The 18,780-nt window shown below is 38.3% G+C and overlaps 1 protein-coding gene across 1 annotated transcript; it reads right to left on the reverse strand.

The window, feature by feature from the left end:
• Window positions 1-6,685: 6,685 nt before the first annotated feature.
• LOC124223279 (pickpocket protein 19-like) lies at window positions 6,686-12,612 on the reverse strand. Its single transcript, XM_046635082.2, has 8 exons — window positions 12,584-12,612; window positions 11,384-11,642; window positions 10,860-11,127; window positions 9,354-9,632; window positions 8,386-8,655; window positions 8,257-8,310; window positions 7,915-8,148; window positions 6,686-7,596 (listed from the first exon to the last, which is right to left on the reverse strand). Exons 1-8 carry the CDS (start codon window positions 12,610-12,612, stop codon window positions 7,346-7,348), a joined length of 1,644 nt encoding a protein of 547 aa, XP_046491038.2. The 3' UTR covers window positions 6,686-7,345.
• Between the last annotated feature and the right edge of the window lie 6,168 nt (window positions 12,613-18,780).

The raw sequence follows: 18,780 nt of genomic DNA on the forward strand, positions 1-18,780 counted from the left end.
GTTCTTACATCTCGAAAAGCCGATTCAACACGTAACAAAAAGACGTGTTTAATGATTTTTTATATGCTACAGCATATTACAGAATGTAAAAAATCGATGAAATACACCTGAACGAGTACTATACTTATCCAGGAGGATAATCAGTATCGAGTTCAAAAACTAATTTCAACTAAATCTCGAGTGTTTTCGCAGCCATGTATCCACTTCTCGTTACGAAATCTAAACTTCTTTTGAGGGCGTTTAGAATTGCGTTGGGATATCTGCGGAGAATATTTCTGCGACCAGCGATGTAAGCAATTTCATAAAGTATAAATGATCGGTTCAGAATCTCTGTGAAGCGTTTTAGCCACTCTCGATTCTTTTTACACATAGTACGCGCAGCCATTCCAGACTCTAAATCCAGAGTTCAGTCAGTTTTCGTGATTCTCTTATCCCCACCCTGAACTCTGACCCGGAACTACGTCCACTTGGAAGGCGACGGGGCGATGAGCGAGGCGGGGGGGGGGGGGTTGAATCGCGGAGATCATTCGAAGACACGTTTTTATCGGCACCATCTCCGAAAGGCTTGCTAAGCTTGCAGCAGGTATAATCCTCACCAGATTTTTAATCGGATCTGAATCCCTCTATTTTTTTTCCCACCGTCTTATCTTGATGCAGTGTTCGCTTATATATATATATATATATAAAACACGTACGTCTATGTGAATCTTGGCTGGTACATACACAGTTCCACGAATTGCTAGCGGGGGATATTGACATTTATCTCACGTTTTCACCCGAAGTAGGAAACTGATTGATATCGTAGATATATGAGTCCTGCCTTGATTGTGACTATTCAAGATACGATCCAATCCGCAGACGAAATTGGATAAGTTAACTCGACTGAAAAATTTTTCTCATCCGTTTACTTTATTTAGACGTTTCAAATTACGTAGGTACGGTACAAAATGACAGTTGGTTTAATAACCTGGTTTTATGTATGATGATATGCTCTCATCAACTGTAATTGAAATTATAATTCATCATTTTGCTCCCTATATGCAGTAAAGTGATCAAGTTTATTAGTGTGGGTGGATAGTATGGCCCTTAGCCAAGTTTTATGTGCACAGACAAAAACCTGTTGGATTTATATGCTGGAAGGTAATAATATGAGCAGTGCTTCTTTGGAGTGAAAATTACCGGCGTTGTAATATTTGACAAGTTGTAAAAATATTCGTGCAAATAACTTCAACATACCAGTAAGTAATCCTCACCACACCTCTGTAATATTTGCTCCGAATGGTTTAATACTCTTTCGCAACTTTTTCAGAACTAGAATCGGACTTCTAGTTAGTGAAATGAAATTCAAACTACAGAGTTGATTAATTCAAACAGAGTTGATTAATTTCTTCTTTTAGAAAAATGCTACAACGCTAGATTACTGATGGATTCTTAAGGTTATTTTATCAATTGATCATTATCCATCTTCAGTTGATAAATGGTTCAGAAAAACTGTGATTTTATCGAGTTTATCCTTCGTCAACAACGAAATCTTCTCTTCGGCAAATAAAGCATCATTCTAAAGAATAAATTTTCACTAAAATTACGAACAAATTGAAGAAATTAAATGAACCAGATTCACCGAAGAAATTGCGAATTATCGTGAAACTTGGATTCCATTGGGGGTTTCATATATTTGGATCAATTTCTAATTTATTCATAAGTTGTATCGTGGTATTCAACATCAGAGATGTTGCTAACTGCATTCTGCTCTTATGATAAGGCTGATACCAAATGATTTCTTTACTGACGCATGCAATCGGAAATGCGTGCATCGTGCTGGAGTCCAGCAATCAACGAATAAAACACTGACGTACACATACCACGGATAGCACAATTCTACTTGCAATGCCGGAAATAACGTAAAAAGACTTATTTGTTTCACGCAAGAATGAGAGAAAAATTGCATTTCTTCAATGAGTGGTAATCCACTTGAAGGTATACATTGTCAGCCATGATTATTGCGTTAAAAGTAAATGATTTTACATATTTATGTTCAGCACAAGCTCCGATAATAACCATTATAAGTGACACTTGACTCAGTCGGTAAAGAATGATTATATTTTCCAGTCAATGAAATATCTTTTTTTGAAAATCTTCATCACGTCATCCGTCTAATATCTTTTCCAGGTTAGAAATTCACCCGGAATGTATGAAGACGAGGATTCTACGAACGGATGCACAACAATGAATGGAAATGAAAAGTTTCGAGTGTGTCACCGGCTAAACGTATGACTTTCCTCGGTGTATTTTCGAACGAGAATACACGAAAATGCACTTTGAGACGTTGCCAGTAGCATCTAGGTGACGACCTAGGTTCCCGTCGGTTGCCGGTAGTAGGAGTATCTTTGTATACTGTATACGGTTAGCCATCGAGCCAAACGAAATTTGCTATTCTACGACTGGATTAACCCAGAAAACGCGTCTGCCTCGTAGCCTCCGACGCTGCAAGCTGGCCTCTTTTTTCACTGGTTCCCAAACCCCCGTTGCGTTGGCTTGTCTCTTCGGCTATTCTGTAGTTTTCAAGAAAATAATAGAAATATGTTTTCAGTCCGACAAAACTCTTCGAGGCTCTGGCGCCCGACGGTCGCCTCTAGGTCATCCGCCTGACCTCACGAGGACATAAAAACAGTCTCAACCCTGTAACTGCTGAATCATGCTTCCTACATTTCAGACTCTTATTGCACTAAATTCTCCGAGGGTAGAAGTGGGATTTTATACGTTGTGTAACCTATCTCGCCCGGTGACTGTTGAATGAAAAATGCATGAATTACGGACCTTTACGTCACTCGATACACCATGTCGATACGCAGGGGATGTTCGAATTTCTTCATCTTTCGGTCTTCTGGCAGTTTTCTTCTAACACGGAAAATCAACAATCGTTTCTGACTATTAGACATAATCACTATTGATATATTTATTTTTCTAAACGACCTATTATCCTGGAACCTTCTTCAATCACGATCTCCAAAGTGTTTTCAAATCGTGCAAATCGGGCCGAAAAGTCAACAATTTTTCGGTTGTTCTGTTTTAATGACCTCCATAACCAAGATTATCATTTCAATTCTACACTCTGAGGTCAAGAAAATACTATTCATCATGTTTTCAAATCGTCTCAAATCACGAAGATGGTGAAAAATGTGGTGTGTGGGTCACGTCACTCGAATTCCATAAGTATGAATTAGAAAAAATAGTCTAGACAGGTTCTAGACATGCGAGTAATGATCAGCTAGGATTAAAGTAGTGTGTGCTGTGTATGGTTGTTAAATACTTTGCGTAGATGTAAAACCGCACCTTTAGATATCAATGGAATATATAGTAAAGTACTGACGTACCTGTTCAAATGGACTTTCCAACGAATTAATTGAAAACTCTGTAATCAACTCGTTTCAAACGGAGTAAATTGCACTTTGGATGCTGTTGCGAAAAAAAATCTGTCGGAACCCATTCAAGTACTATTTACCGTAAAATTTAGACTTGCTTTGAATTTTGTAAACACAAGGCGAGAAAACAAATTATCATGTTTGTCACATTAAACAAAAACTTCTTTGTACCTGCGAATATATTCTCAAAGTTTGATTTTAAGAAAGCATATTGCAGGAGTCGAGTAAGTTGTAATTACAATTCATACGTGTTTACCACTTTGTAGGGAAAAAATGTTTCAATATAAATTCCAATTGAACTTGTGACGAACCAGCAGTGCAGAATTTTTAGGAGAGATAACGGACATGGTGAGCAAAATGAAATGACACAGGATACGATCAGTCTCTGCTGACGCGGCAAAGCGTACCCATATATGCATACGCGAAGCGTTTCCCGAATGGCCGAAATTGCCGTAGGGACGGAAAACGGGAAACGTGAGCGTTAACTGATTCCTCTTACAAAGAAACAAATTGGATCTGCGTAGTTGGTGTTCATGTTTGCGGTCTACAGACAGGGAGCTTTGTCGCGGTGTGGTCAACGCAACATTGCGAGCTTGGTTGGCTGTCACTATAGATCCCCTGGCCGATCTCGACCCTTTCAGCGATCGCTGATCCCTTCTCAGCGTTGAAGCGTGAATTCATCACTCCGTGATGCCGCTTCACTGCTGTGCAGTGGGGCTTTTGCCCACTTTCCGTTATGCTGTTACAAACGTTTATCCGCCACTTTGATGCCCGTTTGTGGCAGTTAACCTGCGGGGTATCGAGGTGGTGCAGTAGCCACCTGATCCTCAACTAGATCTTCATGATTTATCTACCCAACAGGAATGTCCGGAACTTTACGATTTATGAGTTACCTTATACCTCTCGAAATTATGAACGCGTAAATCCAGCGTCGAGTTCAAATAAGGATCAAACTCATATGTTCAATATTTTGAATCTTTTGAAATTAAAACTTATTGGTAGCTGGGCAAATTATTACGTAAAGAACAAATGATCTCCAAGCATCTCAAGTATATATATATATATATATTTAGGCCACTTGGAAAAGTTTTAACTGCGTGACACAGTTTCTGTCGGGTGAAAAATCGAACTTGGTACAGATTGTAACAAATTTCTGGTCGGATCCTTATTTATACGAAATACTCAAGGAAGACAAATTGCTCAAATACGTACCCGATAGCAGATGGAAATACCGGGTGTTTCTAAGAAAACGACACATTATGTTAGCTTGTCTACTGCTGAGGGGTTCAAATATCGGTAAGACAGGCCTACCGAGCCATTATCACTTTAACGGAATTCTAGAAAGCGATCACTGAACGCTTCAGTATGAGTTACAAGTAACGAAACAAATGCTTGGCCAAAATGAGACGACTTGGCAACACGGGCAGTTCGAGGTCACTCGCGATGACTTTAATCGCTCTACCTACCGATAACTTGGTACGACTATATTACCGATATTTGTTCCCCTCAGTGGTAGGCAACCCGATATTTATAAGCCAGCGTTTATTTGGAAATACCCGCTAAACGTCAGTTATACGGCTATACCTACCCTCATCGGTCAGATAGGCAATCTTGCAAACGTTCAGATAGTGTAGATAGTCACGAGGTTAATGGAATGTATTGATAGGTCGAGTTTTCAATGACAGTTGACAATTTTGTCTCGTACCTACTTACATACTTCGAATCAGTTTAACCTGTGCATGACGTCTGATCATTAATTTATAGATATGAATAATTTCGCAAGACTCGAATAACGAATCATCATACATGTTACAGTAATAAGTGGTAAAGTATTTGATATTGTAATAGTTTTTTTCTTTCTTTGCGTCAAAATAAAAATTACTCGACACAGCGGAATTGTTTCTTTTTTATGAGTGACAAAAACCATTCTTTCTTAGTTGTGCTCATACTCAAGTTGATGGAATGCATTCGGAATTTTTAACCTTCAGACACAATTCGCAGAAATGGAGAAGACAACCTTGGGCTTTCAGTTCTATGCATACCTAATCCCTAAGTGATATGAAAGAAGCAGGCCAAGGAGCGAAACTTTTGGCTTGAGTACTGGCAAGACACAAGGTACATAAAAATAATGAATTTTATGTAGGAAAACCGTGCGAATAGACGGAATATTCTGGGATATATTTTTTTCTTTTGCTGCAGGTATTTTTATTTGTAAGAACGAGAAGCGCATTCCGACAAACTATGTAAGATCCGGTTGAAAAAAGTAGCTCGAATCATAATTTACTCGAAAAAAATTGGAAGAATTGTATTAGAGAATATATTGATTTGTAGTTCGTTACTCGTATTTTTTATTATTATAATTATACCCCAACATGATTTACTGATTCGACACAATTATGGCTTGCAAGTATGGTTTGAAAACACATTATTGCTGTTTATCACTGTTCAGAATCAAAGTGCTATTTACACACTATCTACATCGATTTTAGCACACATTTGACCGCCCGCTTATATCTCGGCTCTACTAATAACTAATTCGGTGTATTGTCGAAGGGACTGATTTGATATTTTCTGTCATGTTATGTTTAGATTTCTGTATAAAATATTTCCTTATCAAATAGCTATCGGTATGGCATGAATTCATTAATCTTGATAATTTTTTACAGATTTCATATATTCTTAAATGAAAATTATGCATTCCGGTAATTTAATAGGGTTGAAAAGTTGTGCACCCTTTGCGAAAATTTCTAAATCAAAAATTCGAAGCTATAATTCTACATGGCTGAATAATTTGATGTACCTAATTTGTTTCAAACTGAATTATCACGACTTTCATTGCAGGTTTCCATAATTTTTATTAGATTACTAGACAGAAAAATTGAAGAGGTTTGAATGCACCTTGACGAAAATTTAATTACATTTTTGCATCGTACACTTTTTCAGGCTGGAAAAATTAACTTTTGGGTTTCGCGAAAGTTCGAAAGGGCAAGGGTGGGATTCGTTGTGTGGTTTGACACGAACGAGTTCCTGATCCGCTTTACGTTCTGTAATTGTATTAATTTAATTTCATAACAGAGTTGGGCAAGCCACCTGGATTAAAAACTTCACGCGAAGGGTGATGAATGCCTTTAGATAATATTTCAAATGGTGGTGGTTAGAAATTTGAGCATCAAGATAAGTGCATTACGTTTTGCCTCATCATCGTGAGTTGTTTTTTTTACTACCTAAACGGTCAAAAACCTTTGTCAATAATATTTGCCTGGCCTCTGGAAATTATAGCATAGGTTAAAGGTTTTTCTGCCTTTGTTCAGCGAGTGTTTGCATTTCCATCATTTATAGAAATCGATCAAATCGCTTTTACCTTTTTTACCTGTTGATGATTCTGACTGCGAAGCATATTGAACGAGGTTTCTTGCGCGGTCAACGAATTGTTATCTAAATGTTGGGTTGTTAGGATTATTCCAACGTTTGTATCTATTCTTATAAGCTAAAGTATTGACGTAAATGAAAATCAATTCTAACTGACGGAACTTAAAAATCAAAGATCCTCTGTCTTCGATTTGTCAACTCTTAATGCCACCTTTGATCGCAAATGTTGAGTACTCTCAATGAGAGTACAAAACTTGCAATTACTCGGTCCTTTATGCCTCTTTACAATTGGCATAATCTCCATGCCTCTTTGACTGTCTTATACTTACTAGGAAAAGCTACTTAACTTGTGCTTACAACTACGTATAAACACCTGATATAAATTTGGGTAAGCGTACCAAAACTAAAAGCAATGTGATTGAACATATTAAAATGTCATTATACGATTTCGATACCTGAATTCTTAATTCATCGAATCTATTGTGTATTCAAAAAACGGGGGAAACACGTTGACTCAAATATCTTAAAATTACTTACGAACGTATAAAAATGCCTCAGTATCTGTACAAGCTTGTTCGCCGATTTACATGATAATCCATGAGTGGTAGGACCCTGTAAACTGTGGGTACTGAAGGCTTTTGATCATCCTGGCTCTTAGCACGTTTGGAGCACTCAGCTGTCTTTCCACTGGTTTCTGTACTACGAAATATATGGCCAATCAAGCCAATGGTCAAGTGGTACAGCAGTTCCACAAAACTGAGTATAGAACCTCCCAAAAATAGGCCAAAGACTCCGCCAAATGACACTAAATAGAATTTATAATATTAGTACCGATCTAAAGACTCATTTTCTGTTTTCACTCAAGATGCCTCTACTCTCCTCTACTCTAAATTGACTACACTGCTTTAACCATGTTGTAAATATTCGTTGGTGAAATTAAAATTGAAATTACGACTCTGTGCCTATTATAACCGATGATACAATTTGTCCAGTAGCTCACAATTTTCTATTTCCAACGAGATTATGACATTCTTGGAACTGCAAGGAGTAACGAAAACAACGACTTTCTGCTAATGTTCATGCATCTAAATCTTCGGGTGGTTTGTATACGCGAATTATTTACCGAGCAGGTCTAGTTGGGTGTAGACAATATCCATCCTGTACCGTAACATCGAGGCTGACTCGTAATGAACATCGATGAAGATTGTGTTGAAAGCAATGGAGTCTCTCAATTTTGTATGCGTGATTTGGTACCGGTAGTTGTACCCTTCGCATTCCGGAGGACAACTGCAGTTCATCCCGACAGTATCATTACCGAAGTAGGCGTTCTTTTCTAAAATATAGTTGTTGAATATACCTGAGAAAAAAAACGTAGGGACGAGTACTCGTGAAATGTCCAAGCCTAGGTTCCAGTGTCCGGACCAGTACCATAGCCGATTTTTCAAATAATTCAATAACACTCTACCGTTTTCTCTTGCTAGACACAGAAGATCATCCAAAACGCAGGCTCGTTCTGGACCTACGAAAACAATGTCAGTGACAAAGTGTGTACTTGGATCTTTCGTCAGTAGTGTAAATTGAACAAGCTGAATACCTGATGGCATCAGGAAAAGTGGGTTGCATCCGCACTGCTTGATGGCTGAATCACGTCGACACATGGTCAGGCAGAAGTTTTGATTGTATTCCATTTTGCCGCTGAGCTTGCAACTCAGTTTTGTTTTGTCCAGCTGAAGGATCCGCTCGGTCGCATAAATAGACGGGCATTCCACTCCGATGCTTGACAACGTTCCGAGTGCTGAATTGCTCCCACTGCTTGGCCAGGACTTTGGATCGCCCACAAAGACCGTCACTTCTACAGCTTTGTCTGAAATTATTGTCGGGCTTCACTGATGTATGAAGCCCATGATATTTCCGTTTGCTACAATCTGAGTGTCAGCGTCCAATTCCCGAAATTTGATGATAGAAGGAACTAGATTTTCATGTGGTAATGGTTGTGAGTATAACTTTTTTGCCAGTCTCAAACTATTCAAAACGATCGCTATTACTGCAAGAAATATTTACGATAAGTATATAAATTCCCGCCGTAGTTTACAGCTCTCATGAACTTTTGTCCCAACTTCTAGAAGATTATGATTTATTCAAACTAGTTTTCGCGGGTGACATGACGATCGGAAATAAAGTTTCTTCACTAGCGATCTTGGCCTCATCCATTGGATAAAATAACTTATAGATGTGAAGAAAATAATAAGAAATACCCATTTAGCGGTAGGAAATCACCGTAGCCTAAAAATACCCGTGCTATACATGCAATTGCGAAATTAGAACCAAGTAATTTACTTTAAGGCGTTTCTTTCACGAAGGTTTTGAAACCCAAGAGCTAAAGTACATGTGAGTAGGTTGAACAAGTTATCATCTAAGAAGTCAATTTGTTGGAAGAAATATTTCCACTAGATTGGACTAAACGCAGATATCAACAGCACGAATATCAGTCTGTGAGAATTGAGACTGAATTTGAGATGGATGATCAATAATAATTCCCTCCCACATCATAAGTGAATTCACCTGCATTTGGAGGCTGAGACGATTTATTTAGGCTGACTACAAGCCTGATGCCGCTCCAATCGCCCATCATATTACTTCGTCTTGGCCTCAGCTCCTTTGAGTACATCTCGTGATCAGAATCAGCAGTTTCGGAATTGAACGAGTAGCAGAAACCGTACTCGGTCCTCTGTACCTCAAATATTTCACAGCAATTTCTGTACGAAGCACGCCACCAGCAGTCACTCAGAAATTCAGCGCAGGTCGGTGCGACAGTTTGAAGAAAGTTTGTCAAGTTCTCACCTACATTACATCGATTCTTATTCATTACATGCGTCGATTGTGTTCTGTTTTTGTGAATTTTTCCCGACATCTTCCGTGTTGGATTCAAAATTTCAGAATCTTCTATTCATACAATGTTTAAATTACACTATTACACGAAGTCATTTATGGTCTGTAGTCTTTTTAATTGGTTTATTTATTGTAGGATTGATTCAATTTTTTTTTTTCAAGAATGAACAGTAAAAACAAATACTAATTTATAATTGCAGATGATTCGAAGACCGCCCGAATAATTCAAATGGTATAGCAGATGCATCGTTTCTAGCCACTGTACCAATTATGGCTACCTTTATAAAATTCCGTATTCCATAATTTGTCTTTTGTTTCCTCAATTACGCAATACAGACTAACGATAAAATCGGATACTGAATAAGTTTTCGGCGAAAGTTTGAGTACATGGCACGTCTAATTTCAGTTTCAAAATAGGTTTTTACGTAGATTAAAAAATCTTCCGTATCATTTATGGTCAAAACTTTGTATTGCACGTATAATGAATATGGCCACAACCGGATCAAAAGATGGTCACAACTGATTAAAGTAGTCGAAGCCAGCACATCTGTCATAGTCTCTTCAGTCACGCACTAAAAATTGAGGACAAAAACAATCCACATGTAAATACAATTACACGTATAGATCACGAATAAGGCCAAATGCGTTTCCAGACTCATTAATTAGCGACCACCACATGCAGCAGGGATGATTGTCCGATAACTCGTTGTCATCTCTGTGAAATGACCTGCGTATATTATATAATACGTGTCGCGTGCGACGCAAGAAAAGGTTGCTATATAGTCAGTCTTTACCGACTGAGTAAAATGTCACTAATTTTCACTATTGTATTAAAGCCGATGATGCGACTTGTTTTGACTTTCATCGAAAGCCTACGATCAGTTAGTCTCTGCAAATGGAATAAACTGTAATAAGGGATGTTGAAGTTACAGTTAGATGTGAGAGATATTTAAGTAACACTTTACACGGTCGGTAAAGACTGACTATACAGGGTTGTTTCCTAGTCAGCACCGCAGTACGTTGGGTTGCCTACCACTGAGGAGATCAAATATCGGTAAAACAGACCTACTGCGTTATAATCACTTCAGTTAGGTCTAACTGCTTCGCCAAATCCACACAACTTATTTGTTTACTCGGAAACACCCCGTATAACCAGTCTTTCGATAATTCTATACCCACCTAACAATGTACCGCTGAAAACTTCAAGTGACCGGTTTTCGAGGAATTGTAACTTGTCGAAGTCGCCGAAGGTCAGGGTTGAGAGTCTGGTTACCAGGTCGCGGTACGTTCGAACTGCTTCCAGGTCATGTACAGGGACTATATCTTTTTCCATTTCGAGAGCTTTCTGCCAGTTCACTCGATTGCTCGGGCACAAAGTGACGCTGGGAAATGGAAGTTCTGACACTGGGTATTGCGTCGTTTCAACAACCGTAGACGTTTGAGCTGTCTGGAGGAAGAAACGCATTTCTATCAGAATCCTATTGGGGAAATTGAGGCAAAAGGTATTTGCTATGCTAGGTGTATAAATTTTTTGTGAATTTCTCCCATGCTGTTCAGCGTCAGCTACACAATTGCCGAAGATAACAGCTATGCATTTATATAAATTTAAATGCAACCATAGAAGCAGTTTTCAATTTTGCGAAGTCTCGTCTTGAGAACAGAATGAATCGATGGGTCGCAAATTCAAACGAAAGAGTCATCACCTGAAATCGACTAGATAATTTTGAGATGACGACAACGGTGCATATAAGAAAGAATGTGAAGACAATTGTCCAGATGAGACGTTCCATCCAGTGTGCGCCTGGTTCGACTATGTATCTCAACCCGTGAAGGCTGCTTTTGGTACAGTAGTTCTTCAGGAAATTGAATAAACATTTCAGTGGTTTCAGTTTCCGTCTTTGTGACGTTCTTTTTTTGTGCTTCAGCCAGTTGTTATATCGCTTCGTTCCCGACGATATATTTCTGCGAAAAATTGCACTAACAGTCAAGATTCAATTATGGAAAGTGAACCTGTAAAAACGGCACTAGCTGTTCTTTTCTTTTTTTTTTCTAAATACCTCTGTAAATTCCTTCGAATGGAGGTAAATTCTCCACTTTTATTATAAGATTTGAATAAAGATGTGTATCGAACAATCACGGAGAACTCCTGATGAGTTTATAATTTCTTAGCAAAACAGCGAAATACATTTTTTCAGGATACCTCCGTCTATTTTCTGCTTAAGGATTTATTGGCTATAAATTCTCAACCAGAAGTGAGTCTTGTCGATAATATTGAACACTTTATGATGGAATAAAAATAATCAATCAGAATAAACACGATAATAATATGAAATTTGAATGATAATAGTGCCTGAAAGTTATAAATAAATTGTTTAAACAAAACATTGTTTAACAATTTTGCGGAGAATGTTTCTCTTGCCGTGTGCAACGAATTCGTGGATTTTTCTGAATACGCATGAATTTTTAAAGAACTTACTCATTTTTTTTAAATTTACGATTTCGAAAATTTAAAGTTTTGTAAAAACGGAGATAAAATCCTGAATTTTGGATACCTTTTAGTAGAAACGTTGTTCAATACGATTAAAAAGTTTCCGGGGTATTGAACGAATAGTTTCGTAAGTAACGTAAAGTCTTTACAAATTTTCGGAAACGAAACTTTTGAAATAATGAGAAAATTTTTTAAAAATTCACGTGTATTCAGAAAAATCAACGAATTCATTTCATACGCAAAGAAAAAACACTCCCTGTAAATTTGTTAAACAAAGTTTTGTTTAAACAGTTTATTGACAACTTTTGGGCACGATTATTATTCAAATTTAATTTACGTATTGTCTTTGTTGTGGTTTATTTTCTTCATATTCTTATTTTATCATAAAGTATCCAATATTGTCGACGAGACTCACTTTTGGTTGAGAATGTATAGCCAATACATCCTTAAATCGGTTACACTTGATGTGTATTTTCATTATAAAAATACTGATCCAAAAATCGAAAACGATTTGAAAGCATTCTAGATATATTCAAAACCAAGTGAGTATAAGTAGTTCGTTTCATTTGTACTGTCTTATAAACCGCGTTAAATGAAGCGGGTGTATAAATTATATAACTTTTTTATATTTATTTTTGTACCAAAACGTCATTCGCTTGCAGAAGTATCAGCTGATTAAATTGTGTAATTAATTATACGCCGAGAGTGAGTGCCATCGGCCACAAGGGGAATTACAAGCCGAATATCTGATTTTCTCGTCGGAGAGCATAAGTAGCAGCAGCTGCTAGCGATTGATTTTGAAGTAATCGAAGAATGGTTGGTAATAATAAACGAAGTTAACGAAGTGAAATATATAACGGGAAGCGATAAGGAAAGAAAAATAATTATAAGTCAACTTTATCCCACCTTGTGCTTTTGCTCGCCATCTAACGTCAGATGAAAATTATTGTAATGGGTGGAAGTCGGCTGATTGGGTTATAAAATATGCGATTTCACTTTATCCAATAACTGGACACTTAGAGAGGTACGTGAAAAACGAAACGTGTCTTCGAATCGCCTTGATTACCGAAGGGTGTTCGGCGTTAAACTGAAAGACGAGAACTAACTCCTTTCGCTACCCTGACTCGCGAATTTTTCTATCACAGAATCAGTCCAAACAAATGCCAGTCTAATCCGTATGAGAATCGTGTACACAGTCAAGAATTGAGCTAATAAACGTAATTTATTTGATGGGTCTGGTATTTATTTTTCGTGCTCGACATCACGAACGGTATTTATCGCAAACATACCCGTCCCTTTATTTCATGTAATTTTATCATCAGCAAAATCTTCAAAGGAGGAAAATTGTTATTCCTGTGTTGTTACTGCAGGAAATCTACATTTTTAATGTCTTTGAAAAATATCATGTTTACCAGACTGCTCGAATGCATCGAAATCATACTGTTATTTGCAAGTAGTGTAAGTTACGATTTTATAATCAACGACTGAAGGTGTGGCGTCAGAGAGGGTGGATCGATGACAATTCAGACCCGGAGACAAACCTTGGCTGTTACTTCATTCGTAGAATTGTCAAGTTTCAGGAGCCTGCTATGCATTCCAAAAACCTCGAGGCAATATAGGCGTAGTGATTTTCTACACAGGCCTGAATCCTTGCCTTTATTATCGCGAATAAAATCCACACGTAGTTTAGCAGAGATACATTCGTCCTTTACGGAAAACCGTTCAAAGAAAGAACAGTTTGCATCTTTCGAGGGCGAAAAACTAGCATTTTGTCATGTTCGTTTTTTGAAGCAATAGATATGGACAGAAATCTCATTTGCAGTTATTATTCGCTGAGAAAAAATATTTATATCCCTCGAAAAAGGAAAAATTGTCACCTTTGACCGGTAATTGTTATTCTGAATAAATTTTTTTTTATTTTTTCAATACGATCTTACCACTTGTAAGATACTCTTTATCGGGCGTGAGCGACAGAGCTTAAAAAAAAAAGTAAACTATCCAATTATGATCATAACAGAGGTAAAATTTTATCCTTTTTCTGTTAGTTTTGGAAACAAAAGGTTTTTTACGGTCTTTTTACGAGTATTTTCAAGATGCTATTCATAGCGCGTTCCATCCTCGTCGAAATCTTTGGCGCGATTTTCTTGGTTAGTCACTTGGTGATAAATGGCATGTAATGGCTCGTATTCTTTTGTGTCAGCGCTCATAAAATGTTATCTGCAAATTTTAGTTAATGACTAGCCCGAGGCCTGCTATCGTTTCGGAATCATGTACTATATCTATATTTCAGCGAGCAAAGCTTATACTCTTCAAAACGGGGCACTAGAACATAATTTTCTTACACTCCAAAAAAAAAAAAAGCAACGAAAGGAACGAGAATACTCAGGCAACTCACCTTAGATGGGAACACTTAGATGGGCGATTATCGTGTACATTTGAATACCGACCTAGTTTAAACATTCTCTTGTTACACCGGACATGTGTTACTTACAACCGAGACTGGGGAGCAGGGTGACTTTTCGATATATCTGGTAGCACGCTATTGTTCTCAGAAGTGGGTTGGATCGATGCGTTCCTTTCAACCGGATATCTCGTTTCAGCCACCGCTGATATGATTCGTATATTATTTGTCATCATTTTTTTTTCCTCCATTTATATGATTAAATGGCTCGTCGGGAGAAGAAGAGGCATCAGGCACCGAGGGAACAGGTAAGCATTAAGCACTAAGAGGTTATTTTTTATTCGTCCCGCATTCCGAAGGCTTTTAGAACTCGAACAAGTTCCCTGGCTTTACGCTTAGTTCAATATATCTTCCATACCCATATTCTCTGAGCATTATTCAGCCCTCCATTATCTTGAGTCAACATTGGGTATTCCATGCTCCATTAGAAAATGATGCAAATACTGGGAATCGCCATTCGCAAAAGAGCTTACGAAGATCCGTACGACGAAAATATGCCCAAATATATCTTGAGCTTCGAGCCTAAGAAAAGTACCCATCAAACATTGGCAGATTCGCCGAATGCCACACTGAGAGAACCAAGTCATTGAAACAATTACGTATGTGGTCAATTCAAGATCTGTTAGTCCAAAAAAATGTTAAGTTGATTTCAAATAAATTTTATTAGACCAACAGATCGTGAATTGACATAAATCAATATTTATTCAATCTTCGCCGTCTGTGACCATACCATTTAGTTTCTTCAATGACATTTTTCTCTCAGTGGAAACATCTGCTCATTGTCAGCCTTCGCAAGCACATCATACTTGTACGACTCGACACATTTGACATCTCGAAAGTCCGTCACGTACATACGACACGTGATCACTAGTCTGCGTTGTAGGACCAAAAAATGGAGTAACGCACTTACCCCAACGTGTGTTGATAAGGCAATCCAATTCCCTTGTACGCTTTTCGGGCACAGTCCTTTCTTGTACTCTTCACGAAATCCAAAGCCGTACTCATTGTAACACGTTGATTTACGTTGATTTTTGTTTTCACATACTGAGCTCCCCGAAGCGATGCCTGGTCATGCACTGTGTGCGAGGTCCGCCAAATCACGGCCACCCTGGTGTTTGTACAGTTGTGTGTGCAGTCAGGTTGGGGGGTTAGAACCCTCCATGTTGCAGGAGCGCGACACTCTGAGAAGAGTAGCCGTAAGGGTCGTTTGTGCAACCCGACCACGTGCGGTCTGTTTACACTTTTCCAGGGACTGTCAATAGTGAAAGTGCAACGGAGTAGTTCAGATATTGGGACTCTTCTTGGCACCGCCTTCATCGTGGGGTTGGCTAGTCACCCATTCAGGTTATTGACCAATTTTGCTTCCCTTCTCCGTTATGTCCAGTTTTTCCATGAGACTGAGTAGAACTGTCAATGGTAGTCAGACCAGTTCTCGTTCTTCAACAAAGTAGCTATCCAAGTATTTCGAAATTCTTCTGGATACAACGAAACAATGACGCCATGCTTGCTACTTCATTCTTCTCTGCGTACTTTCTAGATACTCGTATGTAAGTCAGGATTGACCACGAATTTCGCACACCCAATTCTGTTTTAGAGTCTTGTGTGAACCCTGCATTGAAGTTACATTATTTCAAGGTATTCCACTCTCTATAGTCGTCTACAATAGTTTTAATCTCACGAAATCTTAAGCGGTTTGGGTTATCTTTTTGGTCCTGGCACCATTTGCTTTAAAGGTGGCTTATTGATTTTCAGAAGATGTTCTAATTTCAGTCTCTCTAAGCCTGTATGGCTTTTCATTTTCGCCAAGGACCAGTTGGAGTCCTTCGGGAAAATCCTTCAGGAATAATGCATAATGTAAAATCTTCCGAACTACTCGGTCAAATCGAAATTTAAAAAAAAAAAACAGGTGTTCATTCAAAGGTCTTTAACACGAATCGGAAACCTTTTCTCAACCACCGACACTAGCTGTAAAAATACCTTTTGAAATTGATACGGCGAATTTTTATACGCTAATTTTCCTTTCAACATATTCCCTTGAATTTGATGAGATACCGTCGACGTGGTTATTTCCATTTCGTCGCTTCTTATTTCGGGTTCTTCGCTGTAGGCAGTGGGAGTTCCAAGTATTGAATTTCACAACGGCTCAGGACGTTCGCAGTGAGACCTTCGGTGGCTGGTAGAAACCTTTGTCACTGCTTTGCTACCGGGGATGGTCAACGGTGTAATTCAACTACGGATACGCCGAGCGGTTGCCTTTGTGGAGAACGAGCATAAAATGAATGGTCGTTTAGGGGGGGGGGGGGGGGGGGGGGGGGGGGATAGAAAGTGGATAAAAGAAAAAAAAAAAAGACACGAGAGAAAAGGAAATACGGAAAAGAGTTCGCGGGCAAGGAGTTGAAGAGCTCGGAAGTATACGTCTCTCTTCGACGTATAACTATAACTATACACGATACGTTATATTATATACGAGTCCTTTATTTGATCGATAATATCGCAGCGGCAACTTACCGGGTTCCACTGGCAAAAACCGAGGAAATCAATTTTATTACAGCAATAAATTTAGAATCCTATATAACTGAGGCATAATATCTACCGGTAATATTCAATCTATATGTATATTCGGAGGCACGAATCGCCAAAGTCGGATCTCCGAATGGGTGGAGAGAGGTGAGCAAAAAACTAGAGGAGGAAATATAGGAGAAAAGCTAAAAGACGAACCATAAAGGAAGGCTGGACTCCTATTAAGCTTAAACGGTCAACAGAAACGTGCGATATTTTCGCGTTAGTGGTAACGGCCAGCGTGTGGTTGGACTTGCAAGCAGCATCAACCGCACGCATTCTCCAAGTAGTTACATACCTTACTCCACATGTCCCACTGCCGCATGCCGTGACATCGTAGGCCGCAACAATTTCAGCTTCGTGTTTTTCAACTTTACGCGCTTAATTCGAGCAAATGGTAACACAAGTCTGGAACCAAAAAATTGCACAAGTTTCTTATACTGTTACATAAAAAATATCCGTCGTAGACATTTATGCCATCGCGTCAGGTTTTTTCTTGAACTCGTGTTTGTAGTTTCGTTAAGGGGGGTGGGGGGATTTATACCGTTAATTCGGTGAAAAAAAGACACTTTTTATAACATTTCTTTCACAAGATACAGGCAATGTATTTTGAATTGAATGATCACAGTATTGTAGAGTAACATTTCACGAATGTTTTCTGAAAATTAGTTATTGTAAAATACAAAAAAAAAAAACAATTTTTCAAAAACTCGACAACGTTACCTGGGGAAACTCATAAACTAACAAAATCAGATCGATTCTTTGATTTCAGATGACCCATTGATGAGTTACAACTGTCACCGCAAAACAACTATTTTTTCGAGACGTCTCCGGAGATTTGCTGCCAACGGCTTAGTTTTTAATATTTTCCACCAAAATATTCAGAAAATATTCTCAACATGTTACTCTACAACACTGTGATCGGTTACTTAAAAATACATTGCCTGTATCTTGTAAAAACATGTTTTAAAAAGTGTCTTTTTTTTCACCGAATTAACGAACACCCCCCCTTAAGAGTGAAACTCCCGCTCAACTCAAAATCTGAGATATCATTATTGATTGTGATTTGTGTATCTTTGGAAATCTTTCGTAAATCATCATCTACGTAATGTCGCGTTAACACTTCGACTTTTGCATCAAATTGCCTTGGCAAAACAGTAAATTTTCAACAATCTCTGAAGATCTATTAAAAGCGCAGTTATATCTGCAGCCCAGTGATTCTGTATAAATGGAAGATTTATTTAAGTTTGGTTTAAGATTCTACCTGATCCCGGATAATGTAATCTGTCACCTCGGTGACACGGGTAATACTCGTTCTCAAAATAGCGGTTCTGTGAATTCGTATAATTCAATTTTCTCTAAAACCCAGGCTGATTCTATATTCTCGCCTTAAGTTATAACCAATTCGAAGTCTAGACGCAATTGTCACATAATCTGACGACTTTAATTCCATACAAATTACCTACGTTATTTCACACCTTGATTATGACCCCAAAGTCTTGCTTGAAATTTCAAATATGGATCCAAAGGGTGGATACATAATTTAGGGTGATCGTTAATTTCCAAGATATACTTTACAGCACTGGAATGGA

Source organism: Neodiprion pinetum, chromosome 7, assembly GCF_021155775.2.
Source record: "Neodiprion pinetum isolate iyNeoPine1 chromosome 7, iyNeoPine1.2, whole genome shotgun sequence".
Taxonomy (NCBI): domain Eukaryota; kingdom Metazoa; phylum Arthropoda; class Insecta; order Hymenoptera; family Diprionidae; genus Neodiprion; species Neodiprion pinetum.

Bases quoted from the DNA above. Each gene is read 5' to 3' on its own strand.
- LOC124223279 (XM_046635082.2), bottom strand. From the start codon at position 12,612: ATGTATTGGCTATACATTCTCAACCAAAA. The intron at 11,643-12,583 runs GTGAGTCTCGTC...AATTTTTCGCAG, and splicing joins CTATACATTCTCAACCAAAA to AAATATATCGTCGGGAACGA. The intron at 11,128-11,383 runs GTGATGACTCTT...TTCTTCCTCCAG, and splicing joins AATTATCTAGTCGATTTCAG to ACAGCTCAAACGTCTACGGT.